Consider the following 20,936-nt stretch of genomic DNA (forward strand, 5'->3'; position numbering starts at 1 on the left):
TATCTATCTATCTATCTATCTATCTATCTATCTATCTATCTATCTAATCTGTCTCCAAAGATCCATTCTCCTCAGTGCTTGGCTCTGAGATAAAGCTGCTTGTTTATGTACTCACTCAGTGCTATCGAGTCGATCAGACAGATAGCAACCCTGTAAGAGTTTAGAACTACCTCTGGGGGTCTCTGAGACCAATTATGGGGTAGAAAGCCCCATATTTCTGTGTTTTCATGCACAGACTTAACTAGTTTTCTTTTCACCCCTCTCCTGGTCACCACAGGGATCTCTGGGGTTGCCCGGCCTTCAATTCTGAAGCCAACAGCTGCCCTAACCCCAATCCCTAGAAAACAACTTTGCTCTTACGCTCAAGTCTTTGGATAAGCTACAACTCTAAAAGGGCAGGAGGCCCTCCTTTGGTGATGGTCCATAACTTCACAGTAAACAGGCCTGCCTTGTCCCAGACACGGTGTACCCTGTTAGGGATACAGGCCTGGAGCCCAGGAAACACTCACTGGTCTTTGATATCAGATTCTGGTTTTCTTTATTTTGCTTTTGGGAACGCAGATCAGTCTTGGGTGGTTCTGAGAAAGGTCTTTCAAACTTAGACTCTGAAACTACAGTGTGCATCAGTGGGGAAGCTTTTTGGAATCTAAATGCTAGGGCCCACCTCCCCCTACAGGAGCAGGACCTGTCGGCATGGCTCAGTGTATGAACATTAATGTTGTCGTTAGGTGCCATTGAATTTGGTTATGACTTATAGTCACTACTATGTACAGCAGAAAGAAACACCTGCCGGTCCTGTAGCATCTTCATAATTGTCCTTCCAGTTGAGCCCCCTGATGCAGCGCTTGTATCAATCTGCTTTCCACCTTATCACTGCCCCTCTCTTTACTGAGCATGATGGCCTTTTCCAAAGACTCATCTCTCCCGATGACATGTCTTCCCATCTCTGCCTCTAAGGAGCATTCTGGCTCCCTATGATTCGGCTATGTCCAAAAAAGAAGAGGCTTGATAAGTGTACGTTGTATCTAGAATACATCAAGATACCTTGATAATGTCCCTGGAACAGCTATATCAGATTCAAGAAGTGAACCGCTCACTGAGCGGTTTGAGACTCAGAGGGTCTCAAACTCATGGTCCATATATTGAGAATCTCCTTGAGCCCACAGAGAGCATCGCTGTGGTTGACCTAACATAGAATTTTGTTGCTTTTGGTGAACTTGGATACCTTTGTTTAGAGAGCTTGTTCTTCAAATCAGCTCAGCTTCCATCCTGCTGTATCCACAGGGTTCCAATTAGAGAGGCGGGAGAACAGAAAGGCTGGTCGGTTTCCCCAAGAGCACAGCAAATCCTCAGTACAGCTGGGGAGATATGCACATTGTATTGCTCCATCTTCCTTATTGCCTTACACTGACTTCTTTACATATTTATGTAGCCTGCCTGGTCCTGAAGGTCGGTGACTTTCCACTCTGGATAAAGGAGCAGAAAGCCTACCCTACAACTGCTATGTGGAGTCCATTCTAACTCAACAAGCCTAGAGTATAGAACAGAACTTCTCCATGGGATTTCTGAAACTGTAAATCTGTATAGGAGTAGACACCTTCATCTTTCTCCCAGCGATTGACTGGTGGATTTGAAACCCCAACCCTGCTCATAGCTGCCCTGTTGTTAATCTGCTGCACCTCCAGGGTTCCAATTAGAGAGGCAGGGAACAGAAAGGCTCATTGATTTCCCCAAGAGCACAGCACATATTGCATAGCACAGCAAATCCTCAGTCCAGGCCAAAATATGCAAGTTGTATTCATATTGTTCCTTAGCTAAATCAACCCTCTGCAGGGAACACTGGAACATGAATATTTATTATATCAAGAAGTGGAATTTGCCCCTTGACAACTATAGTTTAATCCACTAGAGTCTGGGCTGCTAAATAAAAGGTCTGCAGGTCAGCAGCTTGAATCTATCGGCAGCTCAGAGGTGGAAAGAGGAGGCCTTCTGCTTCTGTAAAGATTTGCGGCTTCTGAAACCCTGTGGAGAGGTTCTGCTCTATGTAGAGGGCAACTCCGAGTTCGAGTGGACTCAAGGGCGGTGAGTGGAGCCTGGGTAAAGAGCCTCCGTGGCACAACAGATAAGCACTTACCTGCTAACCAAGTAGATTGGTTGGTTGAAACCCAAGGGACCCCTCAGAAGAAAGACCAGGTGATCCACTCTTGTAATGGTGACAGCCTAGACACCCTCTGGGGCAGCTCCACTCTGACATCCAGGGTCACTGTCAGTCAGAATCGACTCCGTGGTACCCACCAGCAGCAGTGTCTGGGTGATGAATAATGCTGTAGCCTGTCTACCTCTGTTAATCTTACCATCTCCTTCCCCTCTGCACCCACACTGCTGAATACCACTGTTTTGTGCCTGTCTTCCAGTGGGCAGCCCATCCCTCGAGTGGAGTACACCGAAGAGGAAAAGAAAACGTGGGGGACCATATTCAAGACCCTGAAGTCATTGTATAAAACCCATGCTTGCTACGAGCACAATCACATTTTCCCTCTTTTGGAAAAGTACTGTGGCTTCCATGAAGATAATATTCCCCAGTTGGAAGACGTTTCTCAATTTCTGCAGAGTAAGTCCAGGTTGGAGCCAAATGTCCCAGAGAAAGGTCTGGGAAGGAAGAAGAAAGAGGGAGGGGGAGAAAAAAAATAAAACAAGAAGAGAGAGAAAAAAAAGTGAGTGAGTGTGTTTGTGGCAGCCCATGCAAGTTGATTCTCCCAGGGATACTTGTATCAACTGCTGCATCCCACCTCACCTTCTTCCACCTAGCCTAGAGAAGACATCAGGCATGGGTTTTACCATACACACACCCATGAAAAGTATTTTTCTTCATAGTCAAAACCCAGGATGCCCAGCCAGGTTCTCCCTGCAGCTCCTGCTGGGTTATGATACAGCCATGGTATGTGCATGTGCTTAATAAGTGTGTCACTTGTGAGGCAATGCCCCTAATGCCCTGATAGAGCTCTAGGTCCAGGGATCAGGTCTGAATTTTGCTCATGAGCCTCTCTCATTAGAGGAGCCTGCCTGAGGTTTGTCATCTGTAAAATGAAGGCCATGTCAACCCTCTAGCTTTTCTCATGGGGAACGTGTGAGGATGGAATAAGAAAAAGAAAAAAAAAAACCCACCGTAATGCTGCATAGACAGCAGGTGCTGGATAATTCTGGATGAGACTGGGATCTGAGTAATTCAGTGGACAAACAGGATCTACCGATGCCTTACCTTTCATAACATTTCCAGGTGAGCCCAGTGTATTCCTTCTTTCTAGGAGAGTTTTGATTCTGGGGGCAATAACTAACATTCAGGCACTTGGCTGCTAACCAAAAGATTAGCAGTTCAAACCCACCCAGCAGCTCCATGAGAGGAAGACTTAGCCATACATTTTTCTAAAGATTACAGCTTAGAAAAATGCAATAGGGCAGCTCTACTCTGACATGTGTGGTCAGCATGAGTTGGAATCAACTTGAGAGCCCCTCAAACAGCACAGGTATTGTGCACCAGCAATGTGCCAAGTAGACTGAAGGAAATCCAAGAGACAACAGACATGTAGCTATGCAGAATTTTCTATTCAGCAGGGCTATGCAGCGTATGTATATATACATACTACATATTATATATAATAAACATAATATATTACATATTATATTACATGTTATACACTATATACAGATATAGTCTACTCTGAAGCAAAGTTCTAGAGAAACTACATGGCATGGAGGAGAGTGATAGACTGAGGGTGGGTTAAACAAGTCTTTTCCATTTAGAGGATCTTTGCTTCCTAGATAGAGAGGAGAGGCAGTGTCCCAGCAGAGTAAGTGTCTGTCTGAAGAATCAGGAAACAGAGACAGAGGGTCAAGGGAGTCTGAAGGATTCTCTTTGGCTAAGAACCCACGCTGTGTTGGTCAATAATAAGAATAACAAGCAATAATACTGGCACTTGAGGGGATCATAGAACAGGAATGAAGAACAAACTTTAAGGTCAGGTTGCCTCTTCCTAGCTTGAGACCTTGGCCAAGAGACTTAACCTCTCTGTTTCAGCTTCCCCATCTGTAAGGGAGTGGGGGAGTAATAAAAGTATCCATCTCCCAGTGCTACTGGGAGACTTAATGAATATTATAAAGAGAACAGTGTCTGACATAAGTAATAGATAAATTGCCTATTAACATTATGATTATCGCTATCATCATCCTCCTTCCAAATTTGGAGCAAATAGAAGGACGGATGAAAGAACAGGAAAGAAAGTGATAAACATATCAGCTTTACTATAGATGAAAAGGCATTTAGAGAACATGCCATAAACACACAGTCCAAATAGACCTCCTACCTGGCTAGCTGTGACTTAGACAGACTTACCTGCTGGGTCGCTGTGCCGGCACAGCACTGAGTCCATTGCATGGCCAAGAGCAGAGCAGCAAGCAGTCCACTCCGAGAAAGCTTCAGAGAGAGAACAATTCAGAAAGAGTCAAAGGTAGGATATACACTTCTTCCTCCCCAACACCCCCATTACAGAAGTCACCGTTGCTCATGGGGTGGACTGTGTGAAGCTAAACGAGCTCCTCTCATCATTTCCCTTACTGGCAAATGTGGTGACAAGGTCCCAGGCCCCTCTGGCTCTGCTGTGATGGAGCCTGAGCATTCTCTCTTTTCTGTGTCTCTCAGCTTGCACTGGTTTCCGCCTCCGACCCGTGGCTGGCCTGCTTTCCTCTCGAGATTTCTTGGGTGGCCTGGCCTTCCGAGTCTTCCACTGCACACAATACATCAGGCACGGCTCCAAGCCCATGTACACGCCCGAACCGTGAGTACTGACCCCAACGGCCAGCTCCTGCCCCTGCCCACTGCCACGTAGTCAGATCTGACTCAGAATGAGCACCATCCCTCCCTGGCCAGCTGTGAGGCTCCAGGCCATTGGGGCTGGTTCACAGGGATTGTCACATGGATGGTTCAGCCGTGGTGTCACATCCCCACACAGAGGATGGATTTTTTCTCTGTCAGACTAGCCGAGACTGACTGGAGAATTGAGACTGATGCTGTGAACTGAGGGAGTGGCCATTGAAGTCTGAAAGGAACAGGACAAGTTAGCAGGATCAACTTCTAAGTGGGGAGAGGAAGGAGTGGTGGGCCTGCTCTCTTAGTCCCCACTGGAGATATGGACACCGTATAGCCACACTGTCTGTCATTCAGTCCATGCTGACTTGAAGCAACTGCCCGATGTGGTTCCCAACTCTGTAATCTTGACAGCACCAGGCTGCCTCATCTCTCTCCCACAGAGCAGCTGGTGGATTCGAGCTGCCAACTTTTTGGTTAGCAGTTGAACCCTTAAGCACTGCACCACCAGGGAGCCTTGGCTATGTGAATACATGATTTGGGTCTATGCCTGGATTTTTTTGTAGTTGAAGTTAGGGAATGGCAGGCCACTGTGTTTCATTCTTTTGTGTCTAGCCACCTTCTTTGACAGATAGAACATATGTCATAGAGTGTCCTCAATTATGTTCCTCTGCACACAAAGTTCATCGCTTCAAATCAGAAAAGACCTGCTTCCAATGGACCTGGCACATAAAGTGCGAAAGAAGTGTAGGGTTTCTTCCCTGGCTCCTCCTTCCCTCCAGATTGAGAGAGGAACAGCACTCTTTCCCTAATTCCTTTGGGAATAACTGAATATATTGTATCTGCTTAGGGATGGGAGTCTAAAGGAGAAGATGGGATGGGAATTTCACTCAGTGGGAATAACCTTGGCTGCCCTGCCCCAGACCCCACAGGACATACTTCTGAGAACACTGGCTGCTGTGTCCTGCCTTGTTCCTATCGTCCCTTCCCCTTTTCTTTCTTGTCTCTGATGCCATGCCTCATCTCACTCCGAGCCCCACAGAACACTTAGGTTAGTAGCCTGACTGACATAGTTCCTTTGTATAGACAGTGGTTCTCAATCTGTGGGTCGCGACCCCTTGGGGGTTGAACGACCCTTTCACAGGGGTCGCCCAATTCCTAACAGTAGCAAAATGAAAGTTATGAAGTAGCAACGAAAATAATTTTATGGTTGAGGGGTCACCACAACATGAGGAACTGTATGAAAGGTTCGCGGCATTTGGAAGGTTGAGAACCACTGGTCTAGGAAGATGGAGGCTTTGAACTTGTAACCTTCCTCCTCTCCAAGCATTGTACCTTCTGTCTTTCAGTGACATCTGCCATGAGCTGCTGGGACATGTGCCCTTGTTTTCAGACCGCAGCTTTGCCCAGTTTTCCCAGGTAAGAAATAAAGCTGTTCGGTTTTCTAGTTACAGGCTCAGGGCCTGTATTGCTCAAATCAACGGAACTCTCAGTAGGCTCGGGCCCTTAGCACTCTCTGCAGGAGTGAACCAAGTGTGGTGTGGTGTGAGGCCATCTGAGATGGGGCAGGCTAAACATCTACCCCACAGGTCTGCAGCGTGAGATTGCTGGATTAATCACTCTCTGAATCATGTCTACTGTCGAATTTTCCTCTCTCTTTGGTTCTACCAGGCATACTTTAAGAGCGCTTTCATCTAGTACACCTTTGCTGATCCCTACAGGGAAGTACCTTACCTTCTTCTAGGGTCTCCTAGGCATTTTCTCCTCCTTTTGGGGTACTTTGTGACTGTCTACTTTGCTGGGGAGTTATTTGTCATTATTCCCTGGTTAAATGACATGTCTTTTTTTTTAAAGGTACAATGTCAATAGCCTACTTCATGCTTGGCAAAAATAAAGAGCAAAATGTCTCGTTGCCAGCATCAAAATATTAGTTTAGACTTCGGGTTATCTTTGCCATTGCTCACAGTGGTGAGCCGACTCAAAACAGGCTTTATGGATGAGTGGAAGAGCTCTCCCAATTCTCTTTGGGCTCTGAAGAGCAGCCCGAAGCCATGGTTGGGTAGTCTGGATGAAGGGAGAACTGGGTGCTGGCCCAACATGTGCCCCTTGGTGCCACTAACCAGCTCCGTGACCTGAGAACAGTGCTGGGTCACTCTGTGCTTCCTTCTGTTGTGGGTCAGTGAAAACCCTCCCTGCCAGTTTTCTTTCTTTCTTTTCCTTTCAAGGGTGAATGAGGAAAGACTAGAATGCTCCATGAGCGAATACTGGCACAAGACACCATTCTTACCAAAGGAGGCATTCCAGAGCAATGGGGTGATGGAGTTAATAGCCGTTTTCCCTCAGCTGGAAAACATGAATAGTCGTGCTGAATGAAAAGGCTACACAGGGAGGGTAAAGGGAGAATGGGTAGGAAAGAGGGAACCGATTACAAGGAACTGTGTGTGACCTCCTCCCTGGGGGACAGACAACCGAAAAGTGGATGAAAGGAGACATCAGACAGGGCAACATATGACAAAATACCCATTTATAAACTATCAAGGGCTCATGAGGGAGGGGGAGCGGGGAGGGAAGGGAAAAATGAGGACCTAATGTCGGGGGTTTAAGTGGAGAGAAAATGTTTTGAGAAACGATGTACAAATGCGCTTTACACAATTGATGTGTGTATGGATTGGGATAACAGTTGTATGAGCCCCTAATAAAATGTTAAAAAAAAAAAGAAAAGCCTACAACTTCATATGTGACACAAACAAACCAAATGTGTTACTTGCTAAGTAATGGAGAACTGAGCTTGTAAAATACATCAGCTCCAAACAAAGCAAAGCAAAACAAAATCACTGCTACTCTTATGAGAGGAGCCCTGGTGGTGTAGGGGTTCCACATTGGGCTGCGATCCTCGAGGGCTGCAGTTCGAAACCACCAGGTGCTCCCTGGGAGAAAGATGGAGATTTTGACTCCCATAAACAGTTCCAGTCTCGGAACCTCACAGGGGCAGTCCTACCCTGTCCTACAGACGCACTGTGAGTCGACCTATACTCAATGGCAGTGAGGAGAGGAAGCTCTTATGTGGGGTTTTGCAAACGGCAGCGTTCAGAGAGAGTGTCAGTCTTTAGGGATCAGCTGAATTGTAACCATGGCAGTGACACTGGGAGAGTGAGGCTAGTTCTGAGCATTGGACTTCCAGAAGCTTGCTGACGGTTATCAAGATGCCATTGCATATTCATGGTGGGTTTGAAATTGTAAAGGTGGCCAAAGAACAAGCACATTTATTCTCACCACCATAGATATTCTCCCCATTCAGAGTAAGTGGCAATCCTCTTTTAGCCATTTCCACTTTGAGGCAGCTCCACCATGGAGTGGACAAATAGAGCTACTGAGCACCCATGCCACATGGCCCCAACTTTAACCTGCACAGTCCCAAGTCAGGAGAGCAGCTTGAAAGTTTCCCAAGCACACCCCTTTTCATTCTGAAGGCAAGACTTGCTTTCCACTGTGCTGCAGGATGGACTAGGGATGGAGCACAGGAAATATTGGTGTCCTCTTTTAGGAAAGCTCTGGGCTCACAGGAAAAATGGTGTCTAGAGAAGCAAAGCACTGTATTGATTTAGCAATGACTTGGTTTGTGACATGATTTGGAAGGGTGAATAGAGCAGAGAAGGGCGAATAGAGCAGAGATAGATAGCATAACTAGGTGAAGGACACTAGATAAATTTGCTTCTAAATCAGTATTGTAAAGCATTAGGCATCAGCTATTCAAAAAAATAGCATCCAGTATCCTAAAGGCTTATATTTGAACAAGCAATGGAAGAAGCACACCAACCTTTGGGATCCAAGGATTGTGAATGGTAAAATCCAAACCTGAAGGAGGGAATGGTATCAGAGCTTAAATTGGGAACACCTAGTTTGCTGAAGGCTCTGGATAATGGTGGGAGCCAAAATCCATTTGCAGAGTCCGCACATGGATTAAGCCTCTAGTGAATCCCCTCTGACCATAGACTGGAGATAAATTAAATAGCCTTGTTATCAGACAGAGTGCAGTGTTTTTTTTCTCTATATTTTTCTTTCTATGTTTTGCTATATATAAAATCCAGGAAGGGTAGAGCTATTGAAGCAGCCAAGGATTCTTGGTGAGGATGGTGGGGGAGGCAATTATGGTGGAAGAGGGGAGAGCTGATGAGTATAGAAAAGAAGTAAATGTTCTAAAATGGATGTTTGTGGGGGAAAGGGGAGATGATAGATGATAGATGATAGGTAGGTAGATGATAGATAGATAGATAGATAGATAGATAGATAGATAGATAGATAGATAGTAATGGCCAACCATTACTCTTGATTCAGATGGAGACCATGCTACCTCTTGGTGAGTTCAGTTTGGAGTTCTGATCTCTGTTTACACCAAATCTCCTAGTCATCTCATCCAATAACATGGCTTTATATACCACCTCTATTCTTATGGCAAGCAAATATCCATCTGCAGACTAGACTTCAACCCTAAAACTCAGACTTGCATACTCAACTGCCTACTCCTCTCTGCACTTGGATGTCTGTTCTTCCTATCCAATATTTTATCCCAGACCTTCCCTCTCAGACTTTTTCAACCCAGAACCAAGTCCGAACCCAGAGCTGTTGAGTTGAGTCTGATTCATAGAAAGCCCGTGTAACAGAATAGAAAGGCCCATAAGACACTCTTTGCAGAAGCAGACACCACATCTTTCTCCTGCAAAACAGCTGCTGCATTTGAGCTGCCAACTTTGGGGTTACCACCGAGCGCAGAACCACTGCACCTTCCAGGTCCTTTCTGTGTCCCTGTTGGTACTTCATCCTTCCCATTGTTCAGACAATAAAAGCCGGGTGCCATCGTTGACACTTTTTTCCCCCTCCCACATGCCCTACAACTAATCTTTCAGAAAATGGAGTATATTCCACCTTTCAAACTCTATTCACTTCCCACATAACCATTTGGGTAAAATCCAATGATATCTCATTACTTCTCTAGCCACCCACCTGGCCTCACTCTTGTTTTTCATCGGAATGATGACAACAGCCTCCAGGGGCCATTGATCCCCTAATAACCTGTTCTCACATAGCAGTCAGGTGCAGTCTTTGATAACACAAATCAGATCGTGTCATTTCTCTGCTCAATCCTCTCCAATGGCTTTTTACTAAGAGTAAAAGCCCAGCCCCTAATTTGCCCAATAAACCCTGTCATTTGATCCAAGATCCCTCGTTGCTGTCATCTACTACTCTCCTTTGCTTGTTAATTGGCTCAAGCCACATTTGTCTCTCACTATTCCTGAACCTGCCCATAGTTCTCTGCCTTACCCAGCACGTGGACTTGTTATAGAGTTGGTCTGCATACTCAGATGTCACCAGACCCACCAAGCTGATCTCCTTGAAGTCTGGGTTGAAACATTACCTCACTTTCTCAGTGACGTGTACCCTGCAAGTGTATTCAAAACCTTAACTTTCCCTCCTTTCCCTGGCACTCCCCACCAACTCCCCTCATCTACTTTGGAAATAAGAAATAACACTTGTGAAAATATATCTTTATATGCTGATTGCTTATTGCCTGTCTCCGTCCACTCAACTTAAAATACCACCAGGCAAGGATGTTTTCTGATTTTGTACACTGCCTAGCACTTAGAAGGTACATAGTAAACACGAGCACATAGAAGACATCTAATTTTTTGAATGAATGAATGCATATAGTATGGAAGACAAATATAAATGAACATGAATGCATAAATAACTCTGTACAAGGCAGGTTGGAGAAAGTGCTGTGAATGAGACCAGCAGATTAATTCTACTCTTGGAGCTGTGGTGAGAAATGGGCCATGATATTTCAGTCTCTGCAGCTCTGTATATATCTGACTGACTGTCAAACACTTCTCTGAAGTTCTTCTGTGATATTTTCACCTGGCGTGATTAAGACCCATGCACTCCAGGAATGCTCCAGCTGTGCTGTGGAGGATTAACCCCTGGGCGGAGTGACAATGAGGTTTCAGACACTAACTTACTGCCAGACCTGGGGCCGATCACCTCCCTTCTCTGAACCACAATGTTCTCATTTGTAAAGTCAATGCAAGGTTTCCCCTGTTCTCGAAATCTGTCATACTACAATTGTGAACAAGACAAGTGTGATAAAGCATTCAAGATCAGTGCTTCCACAGGGATCTGCCCACAGACCACCTTCCTGGTCAAGAGCTGGTTTGGTATTGGGGTCAAGGTTGAAGACGGGCAGAGTCTAGGCATGCCAGTAACTCTTGCTTCTCCACTATTATAGGAAATTGGCCTTGCCTCTCTGGGTGCACCTGATGAGTACATTGAGAAACTCGCCACGGTAATTCCGAAATCTCTTCCCTCTCTGGATGGATGGTGGGAGTCCTAGCCTTCAGATCTCTCAGCCTGTTGCCCCTCCCCTGGGAGGAAAATGTCAGAAAGCGCTGGAATGCGTTTCCCAGAGTAAAGCTTCACATCTTGATGTCCCTTTAATGGATTGATTTTGAAACTGGATGCATAAATATGTGTACATGTAATTTTAAAAAGAATGGCTTCAAAACACAATAGGCTATGATAGCCTTTGAGAACTTTCAGACATAAAGCACTTGTATGATGTAGTCTTGTGTCACAGCTTCATCTCTGCCTCTGTCCTGGAGCTAGACTTAGGTAGGGTCTTTTGTTACTCAGGTACCAAAGTAGGAAATGTGGGTGAACTGACCCTTCTTGCCTAATACGCCCCTCGCAGGAGTGACTCTGATGGGACTCTTCCACTGAAGTAGCGACTCTGGAGTGCAGGTAGTTACCTTCTTCTAGGCTCCCCTCCAATCGGAGCACATCACCCTCCAATCTCCAGACCACATCACTAGAGTTGCATCAGCCTGGGAGTTCAAAACTAAGAATAAAGAAACATTTTGTATCAGACTTTGAAGCTTAAATAGATCATTAAGATGTACCAGCTTGGAAGATTACAAATGCAAAACATCAGCAAGACGGAACATTCTCAGAAAATTCTTCCCCTCATCTCTATAAATGAGTGATTGTTAGGTGCATTGGGTCAGTTCCAACTCATAGTGATTAGGTTAGTCTGAGTTGACTAGAGAAACAAATCCAGGGAGACTCATGGGTGCATAAGCAAGAGCTTCATATAAAAGAGTAATTGTATATTGGGAAAAATCCCAGCCCAGTCCAGATCAAGTTTGTGAATCCAATATTAGCCCATATGTCCAGTACCAGTCTATAAATTCCTCTTCAGACCCACATAACACATTCAGTGACACTGAGTGCAGGAATATCATAGGCCAGTAGGTGGAAAGTCTTGTGGATCCAGTGGCAATGGAAGCATCTTATCGCTGGTGTGGGTCGCCACGTGGCTCCTCCAGCTCCAAGGCTCTGGCTGCCATCCGCATTCCTCCTCGTGGCTTGTCAACAGGAATATTTCACTTGGAGATGAAGCACAGAGTGTCTCCCACCTCCAAGAAGGAAGATACAGGGAGACTTCCCAGAATCCTCAGGATAAGTCCATGCCCACACAGAGGCCTTATTGGCTATGACCTCATTGACAGGCTATACTACACCCCCTTGCAAGTTGACAGGAGATTATGTAACTGCCACAGTGACCCTAGGTACAACAGAATTTGTCTCTGTACAACAAAACATTGTCTGGTCTGGACCATCCTCATGGTTGTTCTTATGTTTGAATCCATTCCTGCAGCCACTGTATCAATCCATCTCAGTGAGGGTCTTCCTTGTTTTCTCTGGTCCTTTACCTTAACAAGTACGATGTCCTTCTCCAAGCACTGCTCTCTCCTGATAACATGTCCAAAGTATGTGAGCTGAAGTCGCACCATCCGCACTTCCAAGAAACATGTCTTCAAAGACAGATTTATTCATTCTTCTGGAAGTTCATGGTGTAGTCATATTCTTGAACAACATCACAATGTGAAAGATTAGAGTAGTTCATATCATGCCCATCTCAGAGGTTTATTAGGAGGATTTAAAGGGTTAAGCATTTGTGAACATGATTTTTTAAATGACAGATGTTGTCAGGAAGTTGCTTTCAAAGAAGCTGCAGAACTAGATCAAATCTGTCATTTGTAAGAACTCATAGCCTTGTATGACCTGCTGTGCCAATGATCAAAGTACCCAGAACCCACCTTACTTATCAAAAAAGGAATTTACTGAACTGGAACTATCCTGGGTTGGTTCTTGCTCTGTCGTTATTTTGCTCTGTCACCTTATGCACACACTACACCTCTCTGGACTGAAGCCTACTCACCTGCCCACTGAGCTCTGGCAGCCTTCCCAAGTTTAACACTCTTCAGCACAATAAAATGGGCACTGGTGATTCAGTGCTAGAATTTTTGCCTTCTATATAGGAGACCAGGAGTTACTTTCCTGCTCAAGCACCTCATGCATAGCCATCACCCCACCAGTCAGTGGCGACTTGCCTTTCTCTATAATGCTGAGCACGTTTCCAAGGAGCTTCCAGATTAAGATGGAAGAAGAAAGAAGATAGGCCTGACTACTTATTTCCAAAAACCAGTCTCTGGATCACAATCACAGTTTGATTTTCAACTGATCATGGGGACAGCATAGGACCAAGCAATGTTTTATTCTGTTGTGCCTGGGGTGACTATACCTCAGGGGCTGCCTAGGTATCGGCTAGCAACACCAGACCTACAAATAGACCTAAATAGTAACCCACCTCTTATTATCCAAGAAATTGATTGTCTCCAGCATCTGACGGACCTGGGATTCTCTTGGCCCCAGTCAGCAGGTTGATGCCAGGATTTTGGCACCATCCAGACCAGGACCAAAAGTTGTTGAAAGAAAAGAACTTGGTTATTTTGGGAGGTGATTGGCTAGTGACTGGCAGGTGGCATGTCAGAAACACCTCACGTTTTAGCATGAACAATGTGATGCTCCCCTCCTTAATTCTGTCAACAACTCCCCCCTACCTTCCATTGCTGAGTCTGATGGGATTTCCTGATAACCCTGATCAACTTAACAGGACACCTTGCTCTAGTTCAGCAGCTCTCAACCTGTGGATCGTGACCCCTTTGGGGGATCAAACGACCCTTTCACAGGGGTTGCCTGATTTATAATAGTAGCAAAATTACAGTTATGAAGTAACAATGACAACAATTTTATGGCTGGGGGCGGTCATCACCACATGAGGAACTGTATGAAAGGGTTGCGACATTAGGAAGGTTGAGAACCTCTGGTCTAGTTGAAGCTAGCAAGGAAAGCAAAAGGGATGGAAGGGTTCCTGTCATGCATAGAGGACTGTGTTAGGGGTGTCCTTAAAACCTCGCTCATCCGTCCCTTTCATGACCTGCTATCACATCTTGCATTCAGCCAACTATTGATGGTTTAGCAGGTAACTTGGTGGGATGAGCCTTAGAATACCAAATATCAAGTCTAGGTGATACTGACTCAGAGAATGGATCTGCGTGAGCTCCCATTTGGACAATATTGTCTTTGCCTATAACATCTGTTGCCATCTGGTTTCTGGGATGAGTTCTAAGCTTGATGTTCCATTCCAGATCTACTGGTTTACTGTGGAGTTTGGGCTTTGCAAGCAAGGAGGCTCCATAAAAGCCTATGGTGCGGGGCTCCTGTCATCATTTGGTGAATTACAGGTATGACTAACAGGAAGCAAGGCCAGATTTGTAAAAGGTAGGTGGAGGAAACTATTGTTTTCTTAATGCTGTTAGGATCCATGACATCCATTTTGAGATGTACGCAGGCATCTTCTCCCCCAGTGAACTGGTACCCTAGCAGCTGAGCTTTGGTCATGACGATGGCTGTTAGAGGTAGAGGGTCCAAGTGCACAGGTCTCCATGGCAGAGGGACCCCTGATCCCAAAGTTGGCCAACACCTACAGTGATATGCAAATGTATACATTTTATATATAATGTACCCCCATATCTTACTTGAGAATGATTGACTCTCTTCTACCTTGGCTGCTGTGTTTAGGTAGACTATGAAGGGTAGGGTCTAGGACATGCAAACTAATTTAGTTCAGTACATTCGGGTTGGGATGTAGGAAGAATAAAGGTGGCATGGGAAAAGGTGTACATATGGCCTATGGGAGGGTTCGGGCACCACCAGCCCTGATTTAACTGCAGAAACGTTCTGTTTGGGACCTACAGTACTGCTTATCAGAGAAGCCAATCCTCCTCCCCCTGGAGCTGGAGAAGACAGCCATCCAGGAGTACAGCGTCACCGAGTTCCAGCCCCTGTATTATGTAGCTGAAAGTTTTAATGACGCCAAGGAGAAAGTGAGGTAAGGCAGCAGCCAAAGTGTGCTGGAGGCTATGTGGACTTCCCAGCTGGCTCCGGTGCCAGGTCCCCAGGCCCTGAGAAACATCATGGATCTGCAGGTGTTTGCTGAGGAGACTGACCTCAAAGGTCTACAGCAATGTTGAAGATTAGTCAGAATTGCTTTCCCTCACTTCCCCGCCCTTGACCCTTTCCACCCTGTTGGGAGGTATCCCTTAGCTTAACCTCATTGCTCAGCTTATTGAGTGGACATATTGACTCGTGCAGACAACCCCCATCCATTCTGACTCAATGCAGCCACCGGGTCCAGTCACCAAACTCTCTGTGAACAATATGGCCATAGAAGCCATTACCCTGCCCTCAATCAGTCCTTGTTGTTAAGTGCCATAGACATGAACTCCTAGCCACCCTGTGCTGTGTACAACAGAAGGAAACACTGTCCAGGCCTGCGCCAGCCTCACAAGTGCTCATATGCTGGAGGCAATTGTTGCAGCCACAGCGTCCATCCATCTTGTTGAGGGATGCCCTCCTTTTCACTGCCTTTCTACTTCAGGAGTCCCCCCCAAAGCATTGGGCTGCTAACTGCAAGGCCAGCAGTTCAAAGTCACCAGCTGCTCTAAGGGAGAAAGATGAGGATTTTCTATTCCCGTAAAGAGTTGCAGTCTGAGAAATCCACAGGAGGGAGTTCTACCCTGTCCTCTATGGTCCCAATGGGTTGGAATTGACTCAACGGTAGTGAAGTTGGTTTTACAATCTGGCAGAGGCAACATTGGAGCCCAGGCAATCGGACTCCAGATCGCGAGGTTTTAGCCACTGTGCTACACCACTCTTTCCCAAATTGGTGAGCCCTACTGCTAGTCTCCCTTATGGAGCCTTGGTGGAGCAGTGGTTAAGTGTTGGGCTGAGAGCTGCATGGTCGGCAATTTAAAACCACCAGCAGCTCTGCAGGAGAAAGACTGGGCTTTCTGCTTTCGTCATCAGCTACTACAACCTCAGACACCTACAGGGAGTTGCTATGAGTCAGCGGTGACTCAATGGCGGTGAGATTAGTCTCTCTTAGACGCGTCTTCTCAGAATGTCAGCTTCAAGTTCCATCAGGGACCAACTTAGAACTAGAATGTATTATGACTTTGCATTTGACAAATCATTTTGGAATACCTGGCTAACTATATTATTCCATGTCCTTCACATAGTTCCTCATGGCAGATTCTTCCCAGAGCCAGGAATAGAGGGCTGGCAGGGAAGTTAAGAACCCAGGTCAGAATCAAACCACTTGGCCCCATCCCAATTTACTGACCATGTGGTCTTGTTGAGACACTATCCTTTTCTAAGGCTCCCTTTCCTTATCCATAAAATGGAGAATATAGTAATAGTATACTCATTATAAAGTCACTGTGAGAATTAGATTGGTAATGATAAATGATAAATATTTTTTAATTTTTACATTTTTGGTAATAATATTTGTAAAGAGTATAGAACAGTTAGGATTTAACCTAGTTCCTGGTACATACTAAATTTCAGTATTAACACAGTACTTTTTTCATCTTGGAGAGTCATTTCTCTCTCTGAAATAGATTTTCAGGAAATCTCTTAACTTTTCTCTATAGTATTCTTTGGATGATTTTAATTAATCTTGATTTCATTTGATGAACAAAGTTGTTTACATTATTTTATTTATTTATTTATTTATCACAATCATTTTATAAATAAGTAAATCAGCAACAACAACAGATAAACTCATTGCCGTAGAGTTGATTTTGATTCATAGTGGCCCTATAAGTCAGGGTTGAACTGCCCCTGTGGACTTCCAACACTAACTCTTTATAACAGTGGAAAGCCTCTTTTTTCCAAGGTGGCTGGTGGTTTTGAACTCCTGACTTTGCGGTTAGCTGCCTAATGCCACCAGGGCTCCCTCAAGTAAATAAGCATGTGTTAATGTACAACACATTTAGCTGTTAACCAAAACATAGGAGACTTGAGACTGCCTCAGGGTATCTTGGAAGAAAGGTCTAGTGATCTGCCCCTGAAACATTTATTATTGAAAACCCTGTAGAGCACAATTGTACACACATGGGGTCTCCATGAGTCAAAGTTGACTCGATGGCCCCTAGGATTGGTTTATATGTATGTTGTACACACACACACACACACACACACACACACACACACAAAAGGATGTCACTAAAACTCTGTTTCACTCTCAGCCCTGACTTTTGAAGCCTACTGTGAATAGCAAAGTGCCATGCCACAGAGACCCCCTCCTCAATCAGTCCTCCCAATAGTACCTTTCACTCAGGTCTGTGGTTTTGGTCTCAGGAACTTTGCTGCCACGATCCCAAAGCCCTTCACAGTTCGTTACGATCCGTACACTCAGAGGATTGAGGTCTTGGACAACACCCAGCAGCTTAAGATTTTGGCCGACTCCATCAATGGTAAGTGGTACTCTTTGATAGCACACTTTCCTTGAATTCAAGGGCTGTATTTTCTTGACTTCACTGTAGGCAAAATAAGAAGTTTAGTAAAGGTTGGAATAAGGAGAGAAGTCATCTCCAGGCCAGCCACAGGCACACTGAGGGAGAAAATGTCGGCCAAAAAGCCAGAATAGTCTTAAGTAGCCTTTCCCATCTATGTTCCTAGAGTCTACCCCTTCCCTATAACCCTTCCACTGTCCTAGCTTGGCTTGCCATTGACACACCCTGCTTTTTCTTTTGGCTCTTGCTTTAGTTTCCTAGGGTCTTCGTAATAAAATACCACAAAGGAGGTGGCTTAGAACAACAGATATCTGTTCTCTTGTGGTTCTGGAGGCTAGGAGTCTTTTAAAAGCAAAGTATCCCCGGAGCCACGCTCTTCTTAAAGGCTCTAGGGAGAACACCCTTATATCTTTCTAGGTTCTGGTGGTTGCCAGCAATCCTTAGACTTCCTTGGCCTGTAGATCCACCACTCCAATCTCTGTCTCTGTCTTCACATGGCCTTTTCTGTATCTACATCTGTATAGCTTCTCTTCTGACGAAGGCATCATTCATTTCGGGTTTAGGACTCACTCTCATCAGGTATGACTTTATAATCTCAAAGATTACACATACAAAAACCCCAATTTCCAGTAAGATCACAGTTACCTTCTCCAGGTCAATTTAGAAAACGCTGGTGGATTATAGTGTCAACATATAGTTTGGTGGACACCATTCAAGGTACAATGTCCACCTGTTTTCCTCTAAGTGTCTAATTTATATTGTGCTTCCTGCAATCTCATCCACTAAGATATCCATTCTCTCTGCTTTCTCGGCCATCCAATAGCTCTTATATGCTAACAAGACAGAACGATTGGTCTCCCCATGTCCCTGGGTGGAACAAATGACAAGAAAAATTTGCCAATATTCTTCTATAACAGTTACATCCATGAAAACTCTATGAACTCAGTTCTACTCTGTAACACCCTAATCACCATGAGACTCATTCAACTTGATGCTTACTGGGATTGACCTGTTAAGTCTCCTTAAGTGAGGTTATTTAGGTCTCTTCCGTTTCTGTGGACACTCTGGGTTCCTATGGCCCTTGAAAACATGGGAAGGTAGCTCATATGGTAGAAACATCACCAGACCTTAGTCCAGTGGTCCGGCAAGCTAGACTGAGTTATATGCATAGACATGGCATTCTCAAACTTTAACGTGCATCTGAATCACTTGGAGGGCAAGTTCAAAAGTAATAGTCTTGAGCTATAGCCCCCAGACTCAAATGACTAAATTTGTGATAAGGTTTGGGAATTTTTAGAATTCCTCAGTGATTCTGAACCACACTTTTGGATTCTAGAATACAACTCCTTCCATATATAAGTGACACAGAGGAACTGTGATTTCCCGGGAGAGAAACCTGTTAATTCCTTCCCTGAAAAAGTCTTGTGCAAAGAGGTAGTTAATTATATTAGAATTTCTAGCATGTTTTACAAGTTTTAAGTACCTGCCCCATAACTTCCAAGACCTCATTTCCATGTGAAAGTTATATGCTCCTTAGAAGTTAGGTGGCACTGGCTTATCCAAATATTCCATCAATCCCCTAGTGTTTACCCTTAAAGATGACCTACTCATTATCTAAGTGGCCTGTGATAATGATGTTTTTCTTTGCAGGTGAAGTTGGAATCCTTTGCAGTGCCTTGCAGAAAATCAAGTAAAGTTTGGGCAGAATTCCTTCTGTCAGCTGGTGAATCTGTTGATAGAAATCCAACTGCTTCCTTTATTTCATCTGAAAAAATCTGAAAAGGCAAACCTTCATATTAAATAACAGGTTTAAATTCTTTTGGAGGACAAGATGAAAGATCAACAAGTAGAGAAAAATAATTTGAAATGGTTTCATAATTAATATATACCCAAATAATCATAACGGTAGATCAAATATGGCAGTCTTCGACTTAAAGATGGTAATCTCATACTCATAACTGATTTTAAAATCAATGAGAGGTCACATTTCATCAAGACTAATTAAACTTGTTTTGTTTTTTGCTATGGAGAAATCCTAAGGGAGCATATATGATTAAATATTAGGCACAAAATGGTTATTAGAATTGAATTTTCAGGTTTAATATGTGCTAACACCCAAATTCATCATCTACTTGAGTTCACTGTAATTTCAATTACTGCTTTGGTATTTTGCCTGTAAGATTACCTTGAATTGAAGAACCCATTGAAAGAGTTACAAACATTAAAAGTTCTGTAGCACCAAAAAAGTCTTTGTATGTTTTATTGTAATCATAAATACTGCTGAGCAAAATAATGTAAGTCCTTACCTGATCTCCACATCTTACAGTGTCATTATCCAATGTGTTTGGGAGGCATTTTGAAGACACCTCTGATGTAATGGATGGTAACTGAGGTTCTGGCTAGTGGATATTCAGTAAATATTTATTCAATGACTAAATGAATGAATTATTGAAGAAAGAAAATCTACAATGAACGTAAGAATTGAAACCATGTTTTGAAAACCGTAGTGATTACAGCATTTTGCAGTTTCCAATGTTGCTTGGAATGAAATATGGTTTGGGAGTAAACGCCTCATATTCCCTTTGAGATACCAAACCTAAGCCAAACTTACAGGCATAGCGTTGAGTTCTACTCATAGCAACCCTATAGGATGGAGAAGAAACCCTCTTGGGTTTCTGATGCTATAAATCTTCACAGGAGTAGAAAGCCTCCTCTTTCTCCCCTGGAGGGACTGCTGGGTTTGAACTGCTGATCTTGAGGTTAGCAGCCCAACATGCAACCCACCACCCCACCAGGCCTTCTGGTGAACCCAATAAGAAGTGCTTGTTCTAAAAGTAGAAATGGACCTTTTTTATGGTTCTTCTATATCCCCAAACACTCCTAAAATCGACTATTTCAAGAAATGCTGCCTTACTTCACTTCAAGTGTTAGAGAATCAACTGCCTCTGGGACTTAGCTCTTATCATTTTAGATGGAATACTTTGTTGAATAGTGATTTTTAGTCCCAGTGAAGACATTTCAAAATGTCTTTGAGGTTACATTTTGGTTTAGATTGCATTTTCCCATTAAGAAGTTATCTATTAAATAGAAGATAATCTTTTAATAATTTTAGGAGTTCCATAGCTATCTCTGTGTATCTGGATATAAAGCTCCAGTTTGAATCAACTCAACAGCAGCCAAGGTCTAAGCTACAGCAGTGGGATTCAATCCATTGCCAGTATCTATCTATCAAATGAGCAGTCCTTTACCAATAATAGTAATATTTAAGTGACAGCTGATCCTGATGTTCGCAAACAAAAATATATACAAAGGCATCAAGACTG

General features: G+C 44.2%; 1 protein-coding gene across 1 annotated transcript in view; it reads left to right on the forward strand.

Moving 5' to 3' along the window:
* Positions 1–19,859, forward strand: part of PAH (phenylalanine hydroxylase) — an 89,050-nt gene extending 69,191 nt beyond the window's left edge. Inside the window, exons 6-13 of the mRNA XM_004700348.2 lie at positions 2,415–2,611; positions 4,697–4,832; positions 6,211–6,280; positions 11,142–11,198; positions 14,404–14,499; positions 15,013–15,146; positions 17,459–17,574; positions 19,264–19,859. Of these exons, the coding sequence (XP_004700405.1) occupies positions 2,415–2,611; positions 4,697–4,832; positions 6,211–6,280; positions 11,142–11,198; positions 14,404–14,499; positions 15,013–15,146; positions 17,459–17,574; positions 19,264–19,307 (850 nt within the window). The 3' untranslated portion in view covers positions 19,308–19,859. The remainder of the gene's footprint in view (positions 1–2,414; positions 2,612–4,696; positions 4,833–6,210; positions 6,281–11,141; positions 11,199–14,403; positions 14,500–15,012; positions 15,147–17,458; positions 17,575–19,263) is intronic.
* The last annotated feature ends 1,077 nt before the right edge of the window (positions 19,860–20,936 follow it).

This window comes from Echinops telfairi, unplaced genomic scaffold (genome assembly GCF_000313985.2).
Source record: "Echinops telfairi isolate 266 unplaced genomic scaffold, ASM31398v2 ScPeMD7_2;HRSCAF=8, whole genome shotgun sequence".
Classification (NCBI taxonomy): Eukaryota; Metazoa; Chordata; class Mammalia; order Afrosoricida; family Tenrecidae; genus Echinops; species Echinops telfairi.